We start from the raw sequence: 26,936 nt of genomic DNA, 5'->3' as shown, positions 1-26,936 counted from the left end.
GAGTCCCCATCAGCAGCGCCTGCTCCCCTCTGCCAGCTGTGCCATTACAGCAGTTTAGGAACCACACAGGGAACCAGACCCAAGCAGATATTTGGGCTAAAAAGAGCATCCTTTTGGGGGGCTCACCCCTAGCACCATGAGCAGCTGTACCAGCACAACTGAGGAGACCAGGCAGTGATGGAGCAGCAGCCGCCCAGGGTGCTTTTCCCTTGGAAAGGATCCATATCCACATGGGCTGAGCACTCTGCCTTCCAGTTTGGAAAACAAGGGGTTTTCTGAATTGACAATTACATTTTCTTGCTTACTCCCCTGCAGCAGAGTGCCATTTGCAGAAGTCTCAGGCCAGTGCCATGGCTGTCAGCTGTCTGGGAAATTACCCTGCAAGAAGTGGGCTTTTGATTTTATGCACTTTCAAGTTTGCAGCCTGTGTTGGGCTTAAATGAGAGTGCAGAGCAAGGAGCCCTGGGGGCAGGCTTAGGACTGCAATCCCTATCCAAGTGCAGGCTGGGGAAAAGCCCCAACATCCCTCTGTCCTTCCTCCCAGCAAGCAGATGGGAACGAGAACAGGGGGTCCTCTCCTCTGCAAGCCAGAGTGAGACAAGGGAGGATGCTCTTGGGGTGGGAGTCAGAGAAAGCCAAAGCCTCCACCTGACACTCCCTCCCTTGCTGTATTCCATTCCCTGTGTTTTTTCTTGGCTGAGCATCATTTTACTTATGCCCAAAAAGGAGAGCAGAAAACATAGACTAATTACAAAACAAATTAAGTGGCCAGGAGGAATATGCACTCAGGGGAAAGATGATGGGATAGTGCTGCACCGGAGGAGAAACTAACCCTCCTGCCTTCTGCCAGCCTTGACCTACCCGTCTGCCATAACAGCAACTGCCTAAAAATAATTTAGACAAGCGTGGAGGAAAAAGTGATGGCAGAGTATTCAACTCTGGGAAGGTGAAAGATAAGAATCTCTGATTTAAATACATATGAACATATTCTACGCTCCCCCTCCTAAGATTTTATTTAATCTTTGGTAAAATGTGCAAAGCTTTTTCCTACCCCTGTAAATCGGCTTAGCATGCTCTGCTGAGTACCTGCTGCTACTGCCGGCCATGCAGAGGCAGCCCTGGAAACGCAAGGTATGTTGCAATTGTTCACACCAGTGCTCTGAGCTTGTTCTTACTTTACAGAAAGTAAAATCAAGATCAGCGTAGGCTGATGCCATCCTCACTTCCATAAAATTCAAAAGGCAATGTAATAATAACCTAGGGGGAATGCTGTATTTTTAGAGTGGGATTACAGAACTCGCACTATGAATTTTAATCTCAGGAATCATCACGTTCTTTTACGGGGTTCAGAGGCCTTTTTTCCTGGGAGTTTTGCACACTTTAGTCGTTTAACTTTTTTAATCTTCCTACATTTGGACAGAGAGGGAAAAATACCTGCCTGAAACTTTTAGCATTAAAAAAAACCACAACATTTTCGTCTAACGTAATTACTGACAGATTCCAATTGGAAAGCTGTTGCTTTTATTTTAATTTTATTAAAGGAGTGAACAAAGGCTACCCAAGGCACCACAATAAAATTACATTAACTGTAAAATTACATTATTAATTCTTTAATCTCACTTGAGGCCTCAAGCTGTTGCTATGTCCAATTACCCAGCTAACCACCTGTCAGAACTGTAAAGCTAGTTTAACATTACCTCCAGGACAGTTGTGTGCCCTGTGTTCAGTCAGGTCTGCCAGTGAATCGAAGTCCTGCTGACAGTTATCGCAGGTGTAAATTGACTCATCCTCCATGTCTTCATCTTCCTCATTTCTCTCTTCCTGGCTCGTCACACTGCTCCTCTCTTCCAAGGCCCGGCTGTCCTTTGCTTCGCTCTCCAGCTCTCCTCCCAGGCCACCTGCCAACAGCAAGAACATCCTCTAAGTTTGAGAGGTCTGAAAAATAAGAGCTCTAAGAAGGATGTTGCGCTTATTAAGATACATTTAATTACAGCCGCTCTCACATTATTCCCGACACCTTTCATTATATTAATGTGGTTTTTATATCATGTGGTGCAACAATTCTCAACTGTATTCTCTGCTGCTTAGTGCGAATCCTGCAAACACTCTCTCCTAATCTTCTCTGGTGGGTGTATAGCGGGAGCCTCTAACTCTGTCATATAAAGTTGTTAGTGTTTTATCACTTAACCAGATTCTCAAAGCTTTAAAAATTGGCAAGATTAATTACAGCCCTCAAAGAAAAGGCATGTGCTGAATTTTAATTCTCAGTGCTCTCCTCTTCCCACCGCCCCCAAGCCCCAATATTAGTAACAACAAGAAAAAAAAAATGCTCTAGCTGAATATCCCAAAGCACACATGTACCCCAGGACATGAGAGGTCCTGCTGAACTAATGAGAGGCACTTGGTTGGGCAGATGAGCCTGACATTGTGCTGACCTAGCTGAGAGCAGACACATTGCATCTGACCTTCAGGTCTCTCAGATATTTTTTATCTTGGTCTGTGGCTGGAGTGTGGAGTAACACATACATCTTTGCCAACAGCCCCCATGTTTTTATGTGCATTTGTACACAGGGAGTCCAAGCTCTCTGACAGCTCCAGAAATTCCCCAGTGTGGGGGGCTGAGCACCCCAGGGCCATGCAGGTGGTAGCCCCACACAGGGAACAGCTGGCTCTCCGCTAGCCATGGGGTGGGTGTCAGGACAGCTGCTCACTCCCCCCAGCATGCCTTCAGTGGCCTTCATGAGGGATAGGCTTGCAGCCACATCCTCCTGCCTCCAGGACACCCTTTGGCCACAGTGGACACCCAGACGTGCCTGAAGCCAGTCCATGTAGCACTGCAAAACAAACCTCACTCGAGCTCTCTGGAGAGGCAGCAGAGGTGAAAATTCCCTTCCCAGTCCCTGCTGCCCTCTCAGCAGGGAAAGCAGCCATTAGGCACACAAGCCACGCTGACCAGGCTTTGGTGACCAGCTGAAACAGAGATGCCTTGCCCTCTTCCACACACAGGCTACCCAGCACAGCTCCAAGTGCTACACCTGCACTATTTCACCTGCCTCCATGAGCACTCACACTCTTAGCACACCTTGTTGGTGTGACAGGAACACTTGGGAATTCACCCAGCAAAGTGAAACAGAACCACAGATTCTGCTCTTCCAGCAGAAGAGATCCTCACATGCTGGCTGATCCCCAAAGCCCAGGAGCTGCTCTCAACCAGGCAGAAGGGAGATGCCACCTTGTTGGTTTGGGATGCATTTGGGTTTTATGCCATTAAGGAAAGATTAGCAAACAAAGAGACAAATTGTCTCTAAAATTAGATCAGCGCCAAAAAGACTAAGGACAACCAATGCTGAGAACATGAAGCAAAGCTGAAAATAAAATTTATTAAAGATGAAAACTGGTTACCACAAGCACTGCAATTCAAACACACACATTAGTAGAGCTCTACTACCACTATCCAGCCAGAGCACATTTCATGCCATCATCTGCTCTGCTCATGGTAACATAAATCAACTGGTGTAAAACACTCTGCAGTTTTCCGTGGAGCACTCGTAACATGACGTACCCTTCCAACTGCAATGGAAATATTAAAAATCAGTGCCTGCTTGTGGTGTGTCACAGCATCCCCCTTAGCAGTTAACTGATCTGCACATTTTCAGATTCTTTTACTGCTAAATTATACATACCTTTCTACTACAAAATTTCCATTAAGGGCAAGATATAATATTCATCTTAACAAATCAGATATGCCACTTACACAGCAGTAATGAATTTAAGGATTTGGTTATAAAAAGTATCACTCACTAAGCACTCCATATTGTAAGTCATCATCTCTACTATGTTTATTCAATAAAATCCCACTAGCTGAACCTCATGCTTTATAGACTCTTCCTTAAATAAAAATGTATTGTAATGAAAAAAACCCACAATTCTGGTTCTCTCTTATATAATTACTTCACCAAATAATAAGCCATATTTAGACCTATGCTAGCTTTGCTTTATTTCACACATCATTTAATGTACATATTCAAATTATCACTTACATTTTGTCATATTTACTTGGCACACCTTTATACAGTCTCTCATTCCAGACTGCAATCACAAACATTTTAGCTCATTCAATCTTTTTAAAGCCTGTATGTCCTGCAGACTTCATAGCTAATAAATCAGAATGTCAACTCTCCAGTTTTATGACAGAAACCTACAAAAAGAATCCAAGTATATAAATGTAACCTAAAGAATTGGCACCTGTGTCCATGCTGCCTGCTGACAAAGACCTTGGGGAAGCACTTCTGAACTGATTTTGCCACAACCTGAAGAAGAAAGCTTTTAGGCAACTTTTGGGAGCTTTAAGGGACCTTCACTAATATTTTTAGCAGAAATTCTGTCTTTGGAGAGTTAACCTAAAGACCAGCTGATCTAGTGAGTACACTGTGACAAATTCATCCTTGGTTTTACTCCAATACTTCGTGACTACACCAGGGATGAAGCTGCTCAACCGAGTCCAACAATAACAAATAATTTAGCACACTGCTTTAGGAAAAATAAATTGTACAATGTGAGATAAGAAAATAGATTCCCGACTGCAAAGCAAAATTCCAGAAACATTTTTTAATTCCCTGTTGAATGGGAAATCTGATCCTCTAGGCAACTTCTCAAAAGCATCGTTGCTTGACAGAGTTGTATGTCAAATAACATAAGAGTGAAGCTTGCAGAAATTATTTAGCAAATGCAACATTGCTTTACAATGGGATTTTTTTTCTGGTTTTGGTGAGTTGAAGGAATTGTACATGTCTGCCACACCTCGGTGTAACTGTCCTTCAAACAACACGGTTTTCAGATTCCTCTGCTGAGAGCTGCACACTTGGTGCTTGCCTTGTGAATACCAAACACTGCTGAGAAAAATCTGTGGTGTTTCTTGGGTTTTTGACCTTTGTCTCTACCCTTTTGAGCACAGGCTGCCAGCAGGGTGTGTGGGGTGCGGGCAGCCCTGGGGAGACACTCGCTGTTGCCCAGGGGAGCAGTGCAAGCAGGGCAGTGCTGGGAATGGGTGGTCCAGCCAGCAAGGAAAAGCTTCAAACGCAGCCCAGCTGCTCCCGCAATGAGCTCAGTTTCCCTGATGAGGACAGCAGGCCACGAGCATTCCTCGGGAACTCATTTCTGAGGAGCTCTGCTGTAGCAGCTCACAAACTTAACCTGCAATTTTCCTGCTGGCAGGAACTGCAGGAGCACCTTGCCCATGGGTGCAAGCACACTGCCAGAGGGGTTTGGGTCACCACAGGGAGGACAAGGCGCTGCTGGCACCAGGAGCAGGGGAGGCTTGGGAGCTGGGCCTGGCTCTGGGGGGACATGTGTGTGCACCACCAAGCAAAGGGGCTTCTTGCTTGCCAGAGCAAACACCACCTTTTTCAGTCTCCAAATACGCGTGTCTTCCTTGTGGCATCAAGCACAGATAGATGCACTTACTGACAGCTAATTTTTAAGATTCGATTTTCAAGCCTTGGATTTTAGTGAGCTTAATTCAATAGTAAGTAGTTTCTATCTAGATTGCTTAAAAAATTAACAATAATCACAGTTACCAACCTGGAAAAATTTGTGTATAGAACACCACTGCAGGGGCAGCAGGGCACCATAGGCACACAGCTCACACCAGCATGGTGTGCTCAGCACAAGGCTGTGGGCAAATGCCAGCAGAAGGGAGCTGCTGGCACCACCAGGATAAATGATCACTGATCAATTGAGGAGGTAACACTAAAGTGTTATGAGTAATTTTTAAGTGAACCTGCCATATCTAAGGATGGCTCTAGCAATCTTATAAGTAAGGGAAGATGCAATTTGAGAGGTCAGTCTTGAAAATACACCTCACTACCCAAAATGTCACAAAACAGGGTTGGGAGGCTTTTTTGTTTTTCTTTTCTTCCACCACTTTTTCCCCTGTAGCACAGTGGAAGGCCTGCAGGGCTTTACACAAGAAGAATATTTTACCCTATGACCTAAACAATCTGGCCAACAGTCAGGAATATGTTATTCTAATTGCCACTGAAGTTAATGTTGTTAATGACTCTTGGTTTTTCTATACAAGCTAGCTTATGCTCTAGAAAGTTAGTATTTCAAAGGAGACATAGAAAGAACTGGGAGTGTTCCTGCCTGACCTGGTGGTCCAAGGAATGTGGCAAACCTGGCAAAGCTGAAAAAGTGAATTCCCAAAGGCCCAGTTTGAAAGTTGCAGTCAGTAGAAATGCCTTCTGAGCTGTGTTCAAAACAGCTCTGTTACAGGAACAACACACTCCTAAAGCCAAATATTTGAAAACAGATTACATGTACCACGTTCAGCTCAGGCCTCGCTGAAGTCAAGAGCAAATTTCCAACTTACTTCAGTTAGCCTGGGATATACAACATCCCTGCACAGCCAGGCTGGGACTGTGTTTGGAGCTTAGCACAGCAGAGCCTCAGCCCAGGACCACAGGGACAGCCCAGCCACAAGAGCCACAGCAAACTGCTTTGGGGACTTCGGTTATGGGGCAGGACTGAACACAAAGCAAGGCCAGAGCCACACTGGAACTGATGCTGATGCCCACTTACAATTTCCACTGAAACACTTGGAAATGGGCAACACCTTGCAACACATGGACCAGAAAAATTGAAAAGAAACCAACCTCAGCTTATTTTTTCATCTGTGGGATCAAATATGGAAAGTTTAAACTTTTTATTATATCAACACAATACAGGATAGGCAAGACTTTCTATCTTTGTGCCAGTAAATTTTCTGGGGCTTTTCTTTAATTTTTTCTTAAACTTGTGGACCTTTTGAATCTGGGATTTATTTTAATTCTAGGATTGCTCTTAGGGACATGGTATTTAGTACAGGGTCATGTCTGGCTTTAAATATGTCCAATTATGGGGCTTCCATGAAGATTTGCTTCTTTTCAGCAGGCACCCACTGATGCAGTGCTAGGCAGCGCTTTCCATCCCAGCAACTTTGCCACACAGAGCTGTGGCTGCAAGATTATGCTCTGCAAAGCACCACATAAACATCTTCACATGCATGCAAAAGCACTGCCCAGGTCTGGCAGCTGGAATGCAAAACATAAAATGAAGAGCGGGAAAGAGGCATCTCTTCACTCCCTACCTTGGTCCAAACAAAAACAAACAAAGGTCTCACAAAGAACTATGGTTATTTCTAGTTTTCCTGAGATGCAGGACAAGTAATAAAAGTACATGGCACTGAAGAAATAAAAGCTAATTACTGGGTGCTGGAAAACAACTGACACCTCCTGGGGTTTGGCAGAGCCCCGAGGTGCCCACCCAGGGGTGCAGACTTCCTGTCCCGAGGCCACAGGGCTACCCCAGCAAGACAAAAGGAAAGGAAATTTCATCCATAATTAGGAAGTGAGAACAAAAGAGACAAATGACTTAAAGGAAAAGCCTAATCTAAACGTTCGTTAGTGAATGTTTTGCTCAGTGTCAAATGCCAAATCAGTGTGGGGGAGGTTTCTACTTTTATGTGGTTTGTTACATTTTGGTTTTGTCTTTAGCACTGTAAGACAGAAAGAGAGTCCAAAGTTCTCTTGTACTTGTGATCAAAGAATGAACAAATGCCAAAAAAACCACTAGTGTTTCAGTAATTAAATCACAAACAAACTTAAACTGAAATCTTCATCGTAGGATAAAGTCTTTCCTTTGCTGGGTACTCCCACTCTGTGGCTCCTCAGAATTTAAAAAAATGTCTTTTTTAAACACCTTTTGAACAGATATGTGTATGTACTACCTCTCAATGGGCCAGGGCCCTCCTGTGAGCTTCTGTAACCTCTGCAACCATATCCACACAAAGCTGCCAAAAATCTGCTCCAGCCGAGCAAACCAGGTCAGAAAGCATGGATTGCATCCCAGCCCTAGGACCAGGACCAGGTATCAAAGGCAGCTCATTCCACACATCAAATCATCAGTATGTGCATCAAAGGCAAGCAGGTTTGGTGCTCTATCATGCAGTGCAGCATACCACTTTCACATGGTGTCAAACCACATGTGGTAAAGAAAAAAGGTGCCTAGCTGAAAAACAAAGAGCCAGAAAGGAATAATGCGTGGAACACCACAGTATATTCACGCCATGGTAAATCACATGGGATGACTAAATGACAGGGCAGAGTGAGCAAAGTACAGGCACACAATCCTGCTGACACTCAGTCGCTGCGCAATGCTTCTCTCAGGCTGAGGAGATCCACACATCAGATCTTGCCTTCCCTCAACAAGGGGAAAAAAACAATCATAATACCAAAAAAATTATTTGATCCAGCATGTAGTTAATGGTGTTGGCCTCCTAAGACTTACAACTTAATAAAATTGATCTCACTGCAGTACTGTAATGAAGAACAGTAGGATAAGGCTACCCTCGAACCATGAAAATTGCATATTGTTACCTCCTCATGCCCTCCTAGGGCTATGGCCGCTGCAGCCTCTCCGAGCTGTCATTTGTCTGGCTCTGACAGCAGCCTCCACCAACAAGCGGCAATGGTGGCTACGACACCTTCTTTTGGAAAGGCAAGGGAAGAGGGAGAGTGCTCAGTGCTGGGTGTCTCTCTGCGTAATAACCCATAGCATAAATCACAGATTAAACTAATAATACTATTTTGTGTGAAGGGTGTTAACAGTAAAATACACAAAAGTCAGAGACTTTAGGAAGCGCACATGATAACGTTTCACAACAGAGCCTTATTACACACCAGTATGTATTAAATAACATTAATTTCTAAGTAAATGGACAATTCTCAGCATTGTTCAACTTGGCAAAGCAAAACTAATTTGGTAGGGTACAGCACCTCCTATATCTGCTTGTACACACACTCTAAGAGAAAGGGGTTCCAAGCACCCCAGGAATAACTGTGCCAGCACCAACACGGTGCCTGCTTCTCCCGGCCCCGCACTGCTCACAGAGCTGGTACTGACAGCCCTGCACATCCCACAGCTGCCTCTCAGCAGCCTTCTTTTAGCTTACTTACACCAAACACTTCTTGGGGAAAATGTCCATCTTCCTTCAGATAGGATGCATTTTTCTCAAATTAGCAGCAGTTGAAGCAGTCAAGTGTCTACCTGAAGTTTAAAGGCATGGAAAGTGGCAAGAACATGCAGCAGAGGACTGGCAGCTCATTGCACCTTCCTTTGCTTCAGCGGTCACAGATACCACACACAGAATGGGTAACACATGTAAACTACTTGCCTTGCAGTGCCTTGCTTTCACCTGAGCCTGCCTACATCTCTATATAGTTATTTCTGCTATAGAGATACACCACACATATATTTATAGATATGTATGTGTTATAATTGCCCTGTTTTTTCTGGTGAAAGCAAGACTCTGCCATCTTTGCCTCCATGCAGATCCAACTTTGCTACTGGGCTGTGTGTAGCAACTACCAGAACAATGTCTGTTTATACAGATGGTCCTGGCTCCAAGCTCTCCAGAACCATGTAACTGTGTACATCCACCATCTAACCTGAAACCCACTGGCTTTGCTCAGTCAGTGATTCTTACACATCACGCTCACATACAAAAACCCACTCTAAAACACTGGTTTTCTTGGATCAAGACTTCCATAGTATCCTTTAGTCAACCTACTAAAGAAACCTTTTAATAAATGCTGTTAATTTTTTTATTGATCAAACTGTGAGCCATTTCATTTTCCATTACAGCAGAAATCTCCTATAGGAGCATTCAGATTAAGTTTCTTTGTTCTGTCTCTAGTAGCATGTCACTTGTCATTATTGCTTAAAAATTAGAAAGCAGTTTCTCTGTTCTTTATGGCTTTTCTTAAGTTTAGTTACTGAAGGGTTATTAAACTTGGAAAATACAAAGACAGGCATAATGTGATGAATAAATTCCTCACTGTCTCTAACCAACTTCAACATTAGCTTTTTTGTAATTTTTAGGTTTATTTTCACTGAAAGACTGCCTGTAATTATTACTCATGTTCTCCCCAAACACTTATGTTACTAAAGTGTGAAATGTCTTCTAACACAAAGACAGTTCTCTGGGAAGTAATTACAAAAATGCATTCAGGGGCAATAATTTTATATTAACTGTCAGCAGCATACATCTTCCTGAAAAGGCACTTGTTATGAAGGAATTATTTGTGTGGAATTTGAAGGCACTGAAGGCGAAGGAAAACTACAGAAACACATTAAACTGAAACTCCAGCTCCCTCATCAAGGGTCAGTTTATGTTTAAATCATTACCTTGAAGGCAGCCCCACACCTTCCAAAGAGTCTATTAGAAAGACAATTTCAATTTATGCACAAATTGGACACAGTCTTCAGTTTTCGGTGTGAAACAATTTACACTCCCTTTTTAAGGAAATTTCTGAGCAGCTAATCGAAAGAGATATGTCTGAAAATTATGGACTTCTATTAACCTTTCACTGATGACACTAAAAATACTTGCTACTGATTTATGGGTAGCAACAAAAATAGTGGCCTCAAAACTGACCAAGCACATTAAAAAGAAATCTGTGTCTGCAAGAAAAGATTTAATGAATATTTCACAGTAACTTTTAGCCTACAGGCCAATCCCTCAGTCCTTAGGAAGGTGAAATAACTCAGTGAAAATTTTAAAAAGTGAAACCCAGCAACAGTGATTAAGCATCACATCATTTTAAAAGTGTTTTTTTTAAAAAATCAAAGAAGGATATAACATAAACACCACCAAACAGTAAAATTTCCTCTTAATCGTAGCTGCAGGTAATGTTTCAGCCTTTCTAATGCTTTTACTAAAATGATTTAGATGTTACTATGTTATGTGACAAATGCACTTACACACGGAAAAGCGGACAAAGAGCTGAGTTATTGTTATTTATTTGCATGCAAGCAGCAGTGGGATTGTACTTTATAGTGTTAACAGCACATAGTGTTTATCAGCTCTTCAGTGTTTGGCAGCCAGTTTAACGGGATAAATATGGGATGTAAACACTTTCCTGACACAAAAAGCATTGTAAGTGAATTTTAAGGAATGCAAGGAAAGGCAGAGAGCGGAGCAGTCCTGAATGTGTCAAAGTGTTTGGTTACTGGAACAGTGCCTGACCGTGGGACACTGCCCAGTTACTGACCATGGTCACCCTCAGGGTGCCCTCCTGGGCCACGGAGCAGACACTGTCCCCAGCAGCATCCCTCTTTTACACCGGGGCTTCCTTCTTGGAAAGGACAGGCTTAAAACACTGTAGATCTGCTTTGTATATCTCTGTGGCATTCAAATCAGAAAATGTGTTTGCATCCAAACTGCTCCAGCCTGCAGAAGACTCTATCCACTTACTGAAGATGTGTGATTGCCATGCAACAGATTGTCTGCCTCTGAAAGAGGATGCTGCTGTCCACTTCCAGATTCCTAAGGTGCATCTGAATGGGTATAACTGCCACCTTCAGTTCCAATAATGAGCTTCATATCAAACCAGACCTAAAATCCATTTTAGATGCATGCATTTTATATATAAAGTTCATTTATATGCACAAGGAAATTAGGATGCAGCGAGTATTAACTTCAAAGAGAAGTGCCCTTTTTCATAAGAATGTGCTTTTCACTCTTTCACATACAAGTGCTAAAAAATATTGATCATTGTACTCTAATAAATATATGTAACTTTTCAGAAGAAAAATGGCAAATTAACTTTATGAGCCATATGAATATTTTAATAAAACTGAACTTATTGTTTTTCAAGTCTCTGTTGAAGAAAAGTATTCTGTTTCCACCAGTTCTATGGAATTCCACTCACAGCTAACACAGGACTTTTTAATCACATTTTAATCCATAGGCATGACAAACCCATTCCTCTCTTTGAGGAAATGGTGTGAAAGACTTTTTTTTGTTTTTTCTTTTTGTGGCTTTTTGGTTGTTTGGGCATTTTTTCACTTCAAGGTAAAGCCAGATATCTGCTAAACTTAAATCTATAGCTCCCTGAACAGACAGAAAATTCAGAAGGCTTAATAAAATTCACATGTGACTTGTTATTGCAGCTGCATATCAAATGCAAAAATAAGGTATTGACTGGTTCTGCTCAAAATAGCAGCTGCTGGAACTCTTTATTAAAATAAACCTGTTGATTTTCAAAGAGAGAAAAATTACAGATGATGTAATTTACCATAAGTGATAAATGCCACTATGTATTTTGATATCTGGAACCCCTTCGCCTAATTCAAAATACAGATTCTTTTACTGTTCCTATGTAAGATCCAGGACTTTGAATTGTCCATTCTGCAGGGAAGTTCCGGTCCTGGAAAATTTGTGTCTTTGGTGTACAGCCCTGTGTGTATGCACACAGGAGCAAGATGTAAGCAGAGCAAGGCCTCCATACAAAATACTCTCTTAGGCCCCTGAATATATTTCCATTCAAAATGCACTTTTCCCACTGCTTGAAATATGGATTTGTTTAAAAGTTATGCTGCAAATGAATGCCTTTCACAACAAAAGCTGGTAGGATCCTACAGGTAGCCTTTACATTCCTCCTTTTATACCTATAAAAACCACAGAACATTAGGACTGAGAGGGTAAGAGAGTGCTCTGCAAACTGTCAGGAACCAAAGGGTGGAATCAATACAGTGGGGAAAAAATGGAACAAGAGCAAAAAATGTATTGGGGTAGGAAGAAAAATACACATAGGCAAATTAGAGAGAGCAATAATTATTTCACTGACCTTCTCATGGGTCTTGGTTTGATCAGAACCTGCCTGGATCTTTTTCCATTGGGAATGACAAATGTGTGGCTGAAGGAGCACAGAAGGGACCCACTTCTGTGATAACTGTGCCTGGAAGTCTTCAGAACTGTGATTAAAGACTTGAGAGGCTTCTGTGGGGCCAGGTTTGTGGAGTTAGCTTCTCGAGTAAAACTCCTGTTTTTATCCAGAGTACAGAAGGCTGAACCTAGACCACAACTTAGTTGTGGGTTTTATAGCCTGATCAAATACCCCACATCATCTTGGAGGAAAAAAAACTCACTGACATTCTCTCTACAAATCTGGCTTGCTCAGGAAAAAAGGTGCTCTGAATGCACCTGAAGAAAAAGCCATGTTTTCCCAAACACATGCTCAAGTCTCTCTGTGACCCTTACTGCTGGCAGAGGCTCACACCACTGCTCGAGGGGAGCCTTCCAAGCTGGGCACTGCCAGCACAGCAAGCAGAAACTGGGAAAACAGGACCTTTACACTGCTCCAGCTAGAGCTGGGAGGGACATCTGTAGGTAGCCCAAGTGATTTAGCAGCCTAATACTCACAAGTGGCAACAAACTGTAGTAAAAACCCATGAAATTGGAAATTAATGGGCGTTAGACACCTACGTGTCCAAATGGCTTCAGAAGAGCAGGGCTTGCAAGCTTTCAGAAATGTTACCCTCAGGTCTCATTGTGCATCTCTGCACAGCCAAGCACCAGGCTGGGCACCGTGTCTTGGTGCAGGGATTCAAACCACAGCAAAAGAATTCCGTTAATGAACGCAAAAAAAAGCAACTGTTATAACAAGATTCTCAACCAGAAAAGAGATAGGAAAATCATACTATGCAGCACAGGCAAGGGTATTTAACAGGTGGCCAAGTTATTAGAGGCACATAGGATTTTGTAGAGTCTTTCCTCCCTCATGCTCCTGGCCAGCTCCTGCTGCACTAACACACCAAACCTGCCCAGCAGATACACCCAGGAGATCAGCACAAGCCAACAAGGGATGACTCAGGAAGTTTCCTGCCACTTCCTGCTCCTTCTCTCTTTCCTGGGCTTAAAATCATGTGATTTTGGGCTGTGGGCTCAGTTAAATTTCAGTTTGTGTTTAAAATAAGCCCACATGCAAAAATTAATGTACCTCAGATTTCCTTTCTAATTTCTTTCCTTAATACCAAACTCTCAAGTCCTACACGTTTCACTTGACAAAGCCATTAATTCAGTAATTTCACATAATTAAATCGAGCAAAGCAGAGTATTTAAATTGGAGCTAAGTGAAATATACTTCTGTGCAGCTCATGCTGTTAGAATTGTACTGCATGCTATTCTGCTGCTGCTCATTTATTAATTTAGGATCGGCTGAAACGTGACACTGTGTAATAAGGAATTCACTGGCTTCAATAGAATTAGAAATAAAAAATAAAAATAAAAAAATCACAGAGGACAATGAATCAAGCACCAAATGAAGTAAGTTAATCCCTTTGAATGAGCCCTCAGCAGAGCACTCCTGCACCTAGCTGAAACTGGCACCCAGGTTTGCACTTTCCCTGTGATAACAAATTTCTGGATAGAGGTTTTCAGTTGTTTAGCCCTGGAATAAACAGTGAGCTGCACTAGTCCTCCAGTGTGGTGATCCTTTTAGCAGTGATAACACTTTTCTTCCTAATATCTTCCTGCATTTTTTCTTCTAACCCTACGTGGTAAAGAAAGTGTGAGAAGACATTTAAAAGACTTAAATCTAAAATGACTTTAAAGTCTGGTCTTCCTCAGCCCCTCCTCTCATTCAGCATGTCCTAAGTGTCAGAGCAGGAGAGAGCAGTGTGTACACAGCACCAGGAACTGGCAGAGCCCTTCGATCTACCATAAAATGATGGATGGCAAAAAAGAATAAAAAGGACAGACAAAACAAAAAGTTCACATTTTTACTGGCAAATGAGTAATAAAGGTGAAGAAATTAAGGTGGCCAATAATCCAAACAGTGGAAATACTTCAAGCAATTAACAAAAGTCTCTCCAGAATATAGTGGTGGTGGGCTTTTTCTTCATCGGTGCTTTCTGCTTCTCAAATTTCTCAATAATTATCTTAATTGGTCTCTTCCAGGTATGCTGGAAGTTCTTCCACTTCTTCCTGGCCTCCAAAGACACCTGTGAAAGGGGCAGCTCTGGACTGCTCATGATAGCCCTCACCAGACACTGCTCATAATGAGCCGCTCCCACTAATGAAAAAGGGGAGGGTGAGGGCAGATATTGTTGCTGTTGTAATTAAGCTTGTGAAGAGTTTATTTGGAGAGATATTAGATTTATTTACATGCTGCTTTGTTGCTGATGAAGCACCAGCTATCTGGGAGAACTTCTAATTAACCCTAATTTAGTTGATGCTCTCTTTAGCAGCCCCATTCCCTATGTACTTTGCCAAGGTAAAAAGCAGTAACTATAACAAAATTATCCTTTTTTAAAAGGCAATTTTTAGGGGGGTCCCAACTTTCTTCCTTACATGATGGAATTTGTGTTTTAGTTGCTGACTGGCAGGAAGATGCACAGTTGACAACTTCATCCTACTGAACGGCTTTTTCAACAGCCTGCGTTGGGTGCAGAAAAAGGGCTTAGGGGTTTGCTTTGGACCCTTCCACTGCATTTACAACCATCTCAGCTAGGAGTCTATTTTTAAACCACTTCCACTCCCTACATCCTTGGCCAGTTATGCTGTCTGGCTGCAGAGTTCATTAACCAGATATGGTTTTAAATTATTTCATTACAGGATCAAGCTGAAAATCAGTTAACTCTTACGATGTCTTTTCTTATTTAATAGTTCACTGATGGCTCTGCTGCTCTTCCTGTGCCTGTGGTGTAGCTGTTTGTTTGCCACTCAGAAAGACATTTAAAATACAACAGGTTTACAACCCTTTTACATTAAAAAAAACACTAAGAAGTCACCAGTTTTTGAAAATCATTTTGTGGGAGGAGCAACACCAATTCTTATTTAGTTTCACACACAAGACACCATGAACACTAAGCACTGGTTTTTGGAAGTGAGGGCAAAAAATGAAACACAATTTAGTTCTGTTATACAGAAGCATCTATGCTTTTTCATCACAACACAAACTCTGAGATTCAAAGAACATTTGCAGAAGTGATATCCCTCATGTCTTTAACACTGCAGCTGTTTGCACACACAGTGTATAAAGAAAAAATTTTTTTAAAATGTGGATTTCACAAATATTGTGTCCAGAAATTGTTTTACCAATTGGACTATTACAAACTTGTGCAAGATTCCTGACTGAAATTTGCCTTAATCAGAAAAGGCACATTTTTACTGCACAACCTTTCTTTCACAAGATTATAGACCAAATGCTGCTCTCAGTTATACCTCGCTAACCCTGTTGGTTTTCTTTATGCTTCTTGGATGTTACAGTGGAAATTTGGCAATAAATGTATTTTGTTTAATATGATCAAGAAAGAGAAGCCAAATGCTTTTTACTTAGAACATTTCTCATTCATTTACCAGAATAAATGGTCTTCTGGATTTCTGTGCTAATTGCAGAGAGTCTGATATGAACTGCTATCATAGTTTAAGCCCATGTTTTCTCCGTTTCAATATTGGAAACAGGTTCTGTAGAAAGTAATGACAGCATTACAAACTGACCATTTTTCTGCAAATATCTGATTAAATGAACATTGCAAAATTGAAATCTTCCCCTTTGTCACTGAAAGAAGAGGGACAGACAGACTACAGATATCTTTCTTTAATATAGTCAAAATTACGTAGAGGAAAACTTCGATTCAGAACACTGTCTTAGGAGCTTTTAAGAAAGCTTCACAATCAGGGAAAGACAACTGATCTTTTGGTTGCTACAGTTGTACCTCCTTGATGTGTCAGCAGGAATGGCCTGACACAGCCCTTCTTGGGAGAATGCTAATTCAAGTCCAAGTTACACATTTCTTTTAACAAAAACCATAAGTGAAATAAAATCAAGATGGAACTAATCAGTCTGTCAAAACGATACATTTACAAACCACAAAAACATCTTATTTGAATAAGAAAGAAATAGTTCTCTGATTTTCTTTCATTGAACGGAAACAACCACTATCTCCATTTGTATTTACTCATCTGACAAAATCAAGGCACAGGAATTTAGTGTCATTTAAGCCACCTATAGCCCCTGTCCAAGCTAAATAATACCAATAAGCACAAGTCTACACCACGCCCCAGCTCAAGGGGTCCAAAAAGCCTCTCAGGAGAAAACCAGGGGAAACCGTCACTCCTCCTCTCAAGGAAAACACAATAGATTAAATTAAAATATTCACAGACAGAGCAACATAGCTACATTTCAAACCCTTGTCAGAGGACTTTTTCTGCCAGGGTGCGTCAGTCAGCCCCAGCTCACTACACACACAGAAGGCAAGACCTTCCCATTGTATTTCTCTCAAATTGAAAATTCTCTCTGGCTTTGATTCAAACGACAGTCAGAGCCTTAAAACACATACACATTCTACACGGAGATCTCACCATGCCAGTGGTTTTCTTCATCCAAGCAAAAACTTTCAACTAGTAGGGAAGAAGTTTGCCTACAGTGTCCCTCCATTCTATGGTGGCAAATAACTTGCTTCAGAAATGCTGCAGCTTGCAGCATCAAGGTGCTTAGAGGGAATACCATGTGATGAAGTGGCATGTGTAATCCCATCATTTTGTCACAAGGAAAAAGCACTGTTAAACATCCAAATTTTCCTTTTGGAGTTTTGATGAGTTTACTAAGAAAACATAGCAGTGGACTCACTGACTAGAAGGCTCAAATTTAAGGAAAAGCGTGTTTTCTTTACTCATAATGATGCAATAAAATTTCACAGCTCTCGAAAGTACCTTTCAGGTTTGAAACACGTAACACTTGCATATCAGCTTATTTGTAAAACATAAACTTCCCCTGCTGCAGGAGCCTGAAACACGAGTGGTGGCTCTCCCCTTTTCTAAAGAGAAATAAGCCTTTACCCAAACATTACACCTACAAATTTCAATCCAGCAACTAAGGTGGTGAACTTCCCATATCTATATGATTACATCATTGAAATATATTGAACAGATTGACTTCAAATACATCAAAGCTTCTAATAAGAGTAGTTATTTTCAGCCAAATTACTAGGCTGATGCTTAAATACCAATCAGCCGAAGGAGTCCTTGTTTATCAGTCACAAACTACCAACTTATCCTCGAGGAAAGGCCAAGCTAAAATGTGCACCTCTAAATCCACGTGTTGTTCAGCAGCATTCAGAGAAATGTCATTCTGACTTACATGTTTACATTTTTCTGCTAATTGATTTACCTCTTCTGAAGGAGTTGCCTTGAACAGGAGGCGTTCCTTCTTTCTCCCCTTACCCCCCCTGGTCCAGCTTCATTACAACCCTGAGCTGTTGCCAAAATGAGATATTGCCTCATTTTTGGTACCATGCCCTTGAAGGCATCTTATTAGAAAAGACCATTTCTTAATTAACATTTTTGATCTTTAATCTATTACACATCCCTTTAATCCCATACGGAGGAGCTTTTGGCCCACTTCCGCGGCGTGGCGGTGGGAGGCAATAGACTTGGCAATTTGTGCTGAGGGCTCTCTCCCAGCTGGGCTCCAGCACGGCCGGCTGCAGGGCTGGCTATGCTCTCACTGGTCAGCAGCAGACATTTGCATTTGTTATTTTATTGCCTTTTTTTATAATATAGACTTCAGAGAGCCACTGCTCAGTATTAAAGCCAACAGGCAGAATGGCGAGCTTGTGGATGAGATCAGACTTCAGGAAGTGGCTGACAAGCCCTTAAAATAACCAGCAGAACTCTTAAGTGGGAGATTTAGTGGATCACCAACATGTGAAGTGTTAAAGAAAAGTACAATGTTAAGTCCCTTACATCATTTTACTTGCAAATAATTACAGCAATTACAATGTGCTAACTGGCAATTAACATTACAGGCTTCACAACTCACCAGAATTTTTTAAAACACGCTGTGGCCCTATGTAAATTGTCTCTTTGGTACTTCTGATTTGGTGGCTGTATGAGCTAATGGCTACACATTAGCTCAGCAGATCTCGGAACAGAATTGCCCACGTGCCAGATAATTTAATTAGAGGCTTGATCTTGTCAGAGCTTTATGCAACACAGACTGTTTCCAAGCAAAGTGTGTGGGTTTTTTCCTTTCTCTTGAGTGCTTTGTGACTGTCTAATAATTTCTACTAATGAACACCAAAGCCATCCAAGGGAGAAAGGAGGCACGGGTAGTAGCACACACCAACAGGCAGCACTCCAGTCCCAAGTGCGAGGAATTAAAAAATATGTAGAGCAAGACACATTGAGCACCTCTTCCACACACACACCAATCTACTGCCACGTCTCTGCACACATCTATTAAATCTTCATCGCGCTGTTACTCAGCCCCAAAGAAGACAAAGGTCACTTGTCTCCAAGTGAGAGCTATAGGGTATCTCAAATCTCATTATAAATGGTCCCATTTAACAGGTTTCTCATTTGAATTTATACACAACAAATATAAGATTATGAGATGAGCTTGTTTTATTTTGACAGTGACATTGTAATTCCTTGTAGTGAGACTGGAAAAAGGTGACTTTAGACACTTAATGGCAGAAATGCAAATGTATCTTCTATTATGGCCTTAATTTCTGTTTACTACACATTTTTATATTACCATAACGATACTTGGACTCTTGGTCCATGATAATCTAAACAGCTTTAGACAATTTAACCAAAAATACTGTGGTAAAGGCTACAAAACTTTTACAAGTCAGGTCAATGTTGAGCAAGACCCACTAGAGGTCCCTTCCAACCCAAATGATTCTAGTTTCCTGTACTGAATAAGCAAAGATTTTTTTGGGCAAAACATCATAAATTTCATGCATTTCTCCACTGCAGAGTTTCATATCAATGTTCTTACTCAGCGCAGAATGCAAAGCAGTGCAGCTTGTTTATTCCATTTATTTTCCTTCTTTTACAACCTTGTTTATAAAACCCCATTCTCATGACTGGCACAATTTGTTTTTTTCTTATGAAGAATGATTACTGGGGATCCACCACTGTGGCATTATATTTTATTGATTTTTCCTGTTTAAGCAAAAGCCAACATAATATATTCTACTATTCTTATTCTACATTTATTCAGGCTAGGAGCTTTGAGCTACCAGTTACAACTGCAAAGTATAAACCAGTCAAAGGAGAACAAGTTTCTGGGAAAACCAAAGAAATTGTTCACCGGGAGACTTTTGTTCAACTCTCCAGCTGTCTGCTTTCACAAAGGTAAAACCCACTGCAATCACTTCCTACGGCAGCATGGTTTCAGATTCCTCCACTCCTACCAGCCAGACAAGACAGACTTGGAAAAGCAAAGGCACTGACCTGCAGAAATGACTCAAAGCAGGATGGGCTGGCAAGTGCCCATCAGTCCTGAAGCCAGAGCCCTTTGGGGAAGGTCAACCTGCAGCACTGTGCATGCTGCATAATGCAAAGCAGTGTAGATATGTGGCACAAAGAAGACTTCCTACTAGGTTGGGAGGCTTAACTAGCATTTACAAAGTGCTTTGAGATACTACATAAAACTATTTACTGAAATAAGCTCTAGAAAACACAATTTTCCTGACCATTCTGTCTGCTCAAATCTGCAGGTGATTAGCAAATCCAGAGTGCAGCACAATTGGATAAATTAGAGATGAGAAGGATTTATCAGGTGATCTTATCCATCCCTCTGCTAATGTAAGACTATTCCTACAGTGTATTTTCAAGCACTTTGTCCAGTCTAGTTTGTAAATTACCAAAGTAATGGAAGATAATACCAGGCTATTGGGTCCCCCTACCTGGAAATGTTTCCTGATATTCAGCCTAGCATCTCCTCTGCTTTACTTTAGCCCATTACTCCTAGTTGTTCCCCTGAAAGTGATCATAAACAACAGATATAACTTTCATTTAAAAACACAAAAAATGTTTATCTAATCACAGCCCTTCACTTGGGCAGCAAGAGAGAACAAGGTAGCACCTCTGAAAGAAACACAGGAAGGGATAAAGAAGATGGCAAGGTGCTATGCTATGCCTTCCTCCTCTCTAGCACTCACTCCAGCTCAGTGGCACATCCTTCACCAGGATGTTCATGCCTGGGGAAGACTCAAGTGCAAGCAAGTCCTGGAGAGGCTGAAGGCTACTCCTGATGGTCCACCCATGAAAGTGATTGACTTCCTTCTGTCAGTGCAAGGAAATGACAGACAGAAGTGCTGATTGGTGTTACAATCTCCCAGCAGATAAAGTGCCAACAGGCACACCTTTAAATAAAAAGCACTTTTGTCACAGGGAGAAAAATGCTGGCAAGACAGGGACGCAACCCTGGGGAGGTTGTCCCCTGCCCACCCCAGAATATCAGAATGCAACCATACATTGTGGTGGCATGTTTGTATTGCTGGCAGGATGCTGCTGCCAGAAAATTCTATGGGAACATCCCCAAATCCACAGCAGCCCCACATCAGCACATACACCAAGCCCACAAGCCTTCAGATGGGGTTATCCTGATGACACCCAAGATTTCCGTGAAATTTTGCTGCCCATTACCAGTCCTGGCGCACTGCTGGCCTCCCAGTGCACACCAGTCCACAGGCCCTTGTCCACAAAGCCAGGCAGAGGCTGTGACCCTGCAGCCTGCAGAAATCCTCTCTTTTACGGATGTTGCTTGTAGCAATTAGGAGGGCTGGCTTTAGGCACTAATGACATGCTGCAATGCACAACACTTGCCCATCTTCCTTTAAGCAGACCAGCTTTCCAGCATACATTGTCTTTAAGAAGCCTGGGAAGAGGTGGGTGAAGGGGTAGGGGGAGCACTCGACAGCTCACTTTGAAATGAGCTTTTCTTTCCTCGCCTCTTGTACCATGGAAATTAATTCTCCTCCTCTGTGCTATTGCTATAATTTTCCCAATTAACATTTTTAATAGTAAGTATTTTCTAGGAAACGCCGTAATACACAGGTGTGTGCTTCTAATTTAAATACTGACACCCATGCTGTGTTCACATCTGAAGATCGCTCCTTCTTGCCGGAGATTCCCTCCCCAAACAAGAGGGGAACACCTACGGCGCTGTTCCCCCAGAGCAGAGCCGCCTGGGCAGGCTGGCGGGGTGGCTGTTTCCATGGCACACGCACGTGTCGGGGCTGCGCAGCGCTGCACGCACCAACAAATCCCATTTTATACTTCTCCTTTCCCTGAAGGTGCTACAGCTGTGGGATGTTAGTTGGACTTCAGGGAGCCCTGGGAACCTCCCTGCCACTCCAGCCAACAGCTTCCTCCTGCAGCCCCATGTTCCACTTCCCAGGAGCCCGGGAGTGCTGGGAGCAGAGGCTTGCTTGCAGGAAACCCTCGTGACTGCAGACACAGAGTTGTGCCCTGAGCTCCTACAGAGGAATCTGGGAAGGGTTTATAAGTTTCTCATTGTATATTCATATATTTATATGAGATATTTATATTGTTTCTCATTGTATTATCCAGCTTCAAAAATCTTACATCTGTCTTGGATGTTCACCCACCACATGGTCTGAGTATCAGGTACTTTCTATCACTTCACCTTCCATTTGATAAAACACTATCAAAAGTACTTTCTTTAAAATATACATATAGATATATACAAATTAGCATTTATCAGTAAAATATTAATGTTAAAATATAAATTTTATAATTGGGAAATGAGAATTATTATTTTCTAAAAGGACACAACATGACATTGTAAAAACCCACACATTACCAAGGAAAATAAAATTTCAACTTATAGTAAGTGGGGAATGCAGTAACCCAAGCTGCAAACATTCCAAGCTTTATTTCTTGTTTGCATTTTTTTGGGTTCTGGATGCTTCCAGAGCAGATGTTTGGAATTTTGAGAACCTCAGAGTACACTGACTGGGCTGCATCCTGCAGGTCAATGCAGGGACAAGGATGCCATTTTTAAAAACAACATAAGAATGCCAACCAGCTGAGATCTCACAGTATAATGAAAAAATATTCAACTAAAAAAGTTATCACCGTCTCTTAAGTTCTTTGCTAAATTCAAAGGTTTATTTCTTTGGAAATCCTTACCCAGTGCAATCAGAATCTTCTCATGCTGATTAACAAGTTAAATTAGCTTCTAGAAGATATCTGAGTTTGTGAAGGCACTCAGGACAGGTACTGTTTAGAGTACTTGCAAAATAACAGGTTTCTATAATGTCCACTGAATTGCAACTGACCTTTCCAGTGCTCTGCAGCAGACATCCCAGAGTTTCATGTCGTGTTTTTCAGCATTCTGCATTTAGAAGTTAAATGAGACAAAATCCAATAGATGTAGGAATAGAGAAAAAGCGTTTGGTGTTTGTGGCGTCTCTCTCATCCGAACTCTCTGACTTGCTCCTGACACAGCCCATGTCCACAGGCAGAGGGAGGGACAGCCCTGGGTACTGGGACACCACAGGGGATGTGGGCCTGTCAGGATGGTGCTCTTGGGCACCAGGCAGTGGATCACACAAGCCCAGGGTGCTGGAGGAAAGCTGAGGGGACAGGCAGCTGTGTAGCAAAGACAGGCCTCCCAAAGAGAAAAGGTGAGGCAGGAGAACACATTTTCTTACTTATCACAACAAACAGAAAATGGGGAAAAGTTAATAGAAGAATACTTGTGGCAGCAAGTCGTCTGCTTCATGAGACCCCAGCTTTCCCAAGAAGCCAAAATTAAACCCAACTCTAAAAAACAGAGAAGAACAGAAGCCCTCAACGCTGGGAGCAGACAATGCAGTACCAGGATCAGAAGACTGAAAGAGGAGGAGAACAGAGGGAACAGCCAGGAGGGAACAGGCAACAAGAGCCCTGAGCAGCAGAGACAGCATTAAAAACACCCCAGCATGGGCTCTGGTAGCCCTGCGGAAAAAATAAGTCTCCAAATTGTGTCAAGATGTTGCTCCTCTAGAGATACCAAGTGAAAATTTTGATTTACATAGCTGGGAGATGCCATGCAAAGCATAAGAAAGAGGAAAAAGAGTGACCACAGGGTGGTTTTCCTTTATTTTGTGGTTAATTTCTGAAAAGCTGCTGCTTCCCCTTTTCTTTCCCCTGGAAGGAGGGAAACTTTAAAAGAAATTGCAGAAGGCAATTAAAAATCTGAAGTAGTGTACTGTATAAAAAAGCACGGGGGAGAAATCTTAACAGAAAAACATCAAATATGTGTGTCCTAAAATATTGTGGTTTGTTTTTTTTCCCCATGCTGCGCTGCATTAACATGTCCCTCACACGTGTGCCCAGCTGTTGCTGCGAGCTTGGTGGCAGGACAGGAAATTTGGAGCTAATGGGGAAAGCAGGGAATACCAACCTGTAATTTATTTTTATGATTTCTGGAATGTTATAATTGAATTACACTAATGTTACACGCTAATGGATGTTTAGGCACTGAGAGGCCTTTCCTGTTGCAAACACTGCAAAGAACTCCCTTGCTCTGCAAACATTTGTCCCCCAGCACTCAGGCCATGGTCCACAGTTCCCTATTTCCAAAACTCATTCTCGATCAGTACTGGAACACATAGCTGCACAGAAAAACAAGATACCTTCAGCTACCTCAAAAGCAGACAAAAAAATTAGGCTTTTAGGTCTGCAGGCTCCTGAGGAGAAGACAGAATCTGCTCTGTTTGCCCCAGACAATTCAGCCAAGATTCCCTGGGGCCTCACAGTCGGGCTAATGAGAAACTCCCCAGCAACTCCCATATAAAATGCTTTCATAGGTCTTTAAAATGCCTTAAATTCTCTATATATTTAGTAAGACTTTTTACTTCTTTAAAATGTCCCTTGTTGCTCCTCAAGATAATACCCTCGTGATGTATTGCAACAGAAATGCAGCATTGTCTGACCAGACCTTTGTTTTGCAAGTATTGAATCTTGTTTTTGTCTTGGCCTCAAAGCAGCCAGAAACCCTTTTGCAGAGCCGAGGTGGGCACTTGCCTGGCCGCCAGCAGCCCTGCCCAGTCAACCCCAGAAACTTTTGGAGTAGGACAGACAGGCTGCAAGGGCTGCATGTGCTGTTAAGGGGGGAAAAGCAGGGGGAAGGAGTACTCAGCTGCACTGTTCCTCTGGAACAGAAAACATCTCTGCCTCTGACACAGCAAAACACTACTGACCTGCTATGTAACACCAAACTAAGTCCTTGGATTAAGAGAGGAAAAGAAAAGCTTTTTTCTTTCTTTTACATTAAGGAAAAAATGTTTACAAAACCAGAAGAGGAAGGAAATTTGCTGTATGCCCATTGTTAAACAGCACTGGTGGACACTCAGATTATTCACCCTGGTACAAGGGCAGCCTCTGCCTCTTCTATGTTTTCTTGATTCTCGAAGTTACTATTTACAGCCTTTAAGTTGCTGTTATTAAAAAAAAAAAATTAAACTATTTCTAGCTGTATTTGAAGTACTGGAATAAATTCCTCAGTGCAACTACACCACAGGTTGGATTCTTGCAAAGCATTTTGCCTTTGCAGGTTTTACCAGGAACAAGCAGTCACACCAGAGCAGACAGCAACTTGTGCACACTCTCCCAGAGGAAGAAGGATGGTCCTGCAACAAGCCATCACCAAACAGACCCATCTGATCACTTCCAGATTTCCACGGGCTGCATTAAGCAGCTCCCATGAGCAGCCTCTTGCCCAGTGCCATGGTCTGGTCAGGGGTACAGAGGCTGTGCACCCTCAGTACATGTCAGGAGCAGAGAAGCCCCGCCAGGAGACACCAAACCAGGACCCCCATGTTTGGCACACCAAAGAGAGATGGTCGTCAGAGCCACCTGGACAAGACCCACAACTGCAGATTCAACACATGCTCGCAGAAAAAAAAAAAAATCCAGCATAGCTTGTACTGGTTAGATGAACAAAATAAAATATAGCAGCAATAGTTCCTTTTTTCCCCACAGATGCACTTATATAAATATTTTGCCAGTAGAAAAATAAATATTTTTTAAAAGTTTAACATTTACATTCTACCTGCTCTTGCTGCTCCTACATACCACCCAACCCTGGGACCATGATTCCCCCAGCCCACAGCAGCTGTACAGAGTGCCAGCATAATTTTTCAGAAGTCATTTTGTATGTGTTTGCACACACACAGAGATGTACAAACACATACAGGAGAAGACAGGAGAGAAATATGTTAATTTGAAACATCTGGCAAATGTTTCAGACTTAACAAGTCCCAGGTTTGGCCTTTTGTTTCTTTTTTTTTCTTTTGGGGGAGGCAATTTTGTCATTTTAGGCCAGGGAAGGAAGGGGCATGAAACAAGAAATTGAAGCGTGTTTTTTCACCCTTTATTGAACTTCAACATCACACTACTGGAGCTAATGCAAACAGGAAGATCATAAAAGAACATAATGAAAGTCTCACACACTGGGACTGAGGGACTGGTTTCAGTTACTGAATATAGCTGTGGAGCCACACCACACAAGAGCCAGCGACTCCACGCAGCCACACCACCACAGACTTGGGCTTTTTAAGCTTTTTCTGTGTAGTTCCACAATCATATTCCAGCCTGCAAACTTGTGTCCCATGTACTGCACCTTGTCTTGACAGGATACAGTATTACATCTTTATACACATACAAGATGGACATCTGTAGCTACTAAATGTATTAAAAGGAAAATCCCCCCATTAACACACTTTTTCCTTAAGCTACCATAAATCATGCATACAATACATTTTATCCCACATCCAACATCTTGAATGAGAGCTGTAATTGTGGGAGTAAATGAAGAAAAATTGAGACTCAACTAATTTGGTAAAAGCCTTTCACAGTCTGTCTTTTACTTAAGGCATAGTCACCAACACCAACAGAAATCCCAAATTAACTCTGCTGTGCACAGATTTTTATTTTTTTTTTCAGTCATTGTTTTGAACCTTAGCCTATTTTGAATTTAATACACTTCAAGACTTGTGATAGATAACACCAGTAACTCCACTCCACTGCTGTTTGAGATGAAGGTCAAGCAAGAGAGCTGGCGAGCGCTCTTTTCATGCACCGTTAGCTCCAGGCACAAAGGGGCCTTCGACATCACAGCTGGGGGTTTGCAGCAGCAGCAGCAATAGCAATATTTGCTATCAAAGACTAGTGAAAACACAAACCCCTCCAAACAGCCAGAGTGCCCAGAGTAGATGCACCCAGTGCAACTGAGAGCGCAGTGGGTACAAAGTGAAAGGCCGCCAAGTGCCACGCAAAAGCAGTTTGTGCCTTCGAGACCAGACAGATG

General features: G+C 42.2%; 1 protein-coding gene across 2 annotated transcripts in view; it reads right to left on the bottom strand.

Annotated features, from left to right (window-relative positions):
- ZNF423 (zinc finger protein 423) overlaps positions 1–26,936 on the bottom strand; it is a 227,684-nt gene that overhangs the window by 157,894 nt on the left and 42,854 nt on the right. For both annotated transcript variants that reach the window (XM_085071892.1, XM_085071894.1), the window contains exon 3: positions 1,698–1,898. In XM_085071892.1, coding sequence (XP_084928018.1) covers positions 1,698–1,898 — 201 coding nt within the window. The remainder of the gene's footprint in view (positions 1–1,697; positions 1,899–26,936) is intronic.

Source organism: Lichenostomus cassidix, chromosome 11, assembly GCF_008360975.1.
Source record: "Lichenostomus cassidix isolate B80296 chromosome 11, HeHo_3.0, whole genome shotgun sequence".
Taxonomy (NCBI): Eukaryota; Metazoa; Chordata; class Aves; order Passeriformes; family Meliphagidae; genus Lichenostomus; species Lichenostomus cassidix.
This window is presented reverse-complemented; position numbering and strand designations above follow the sequence as displayed.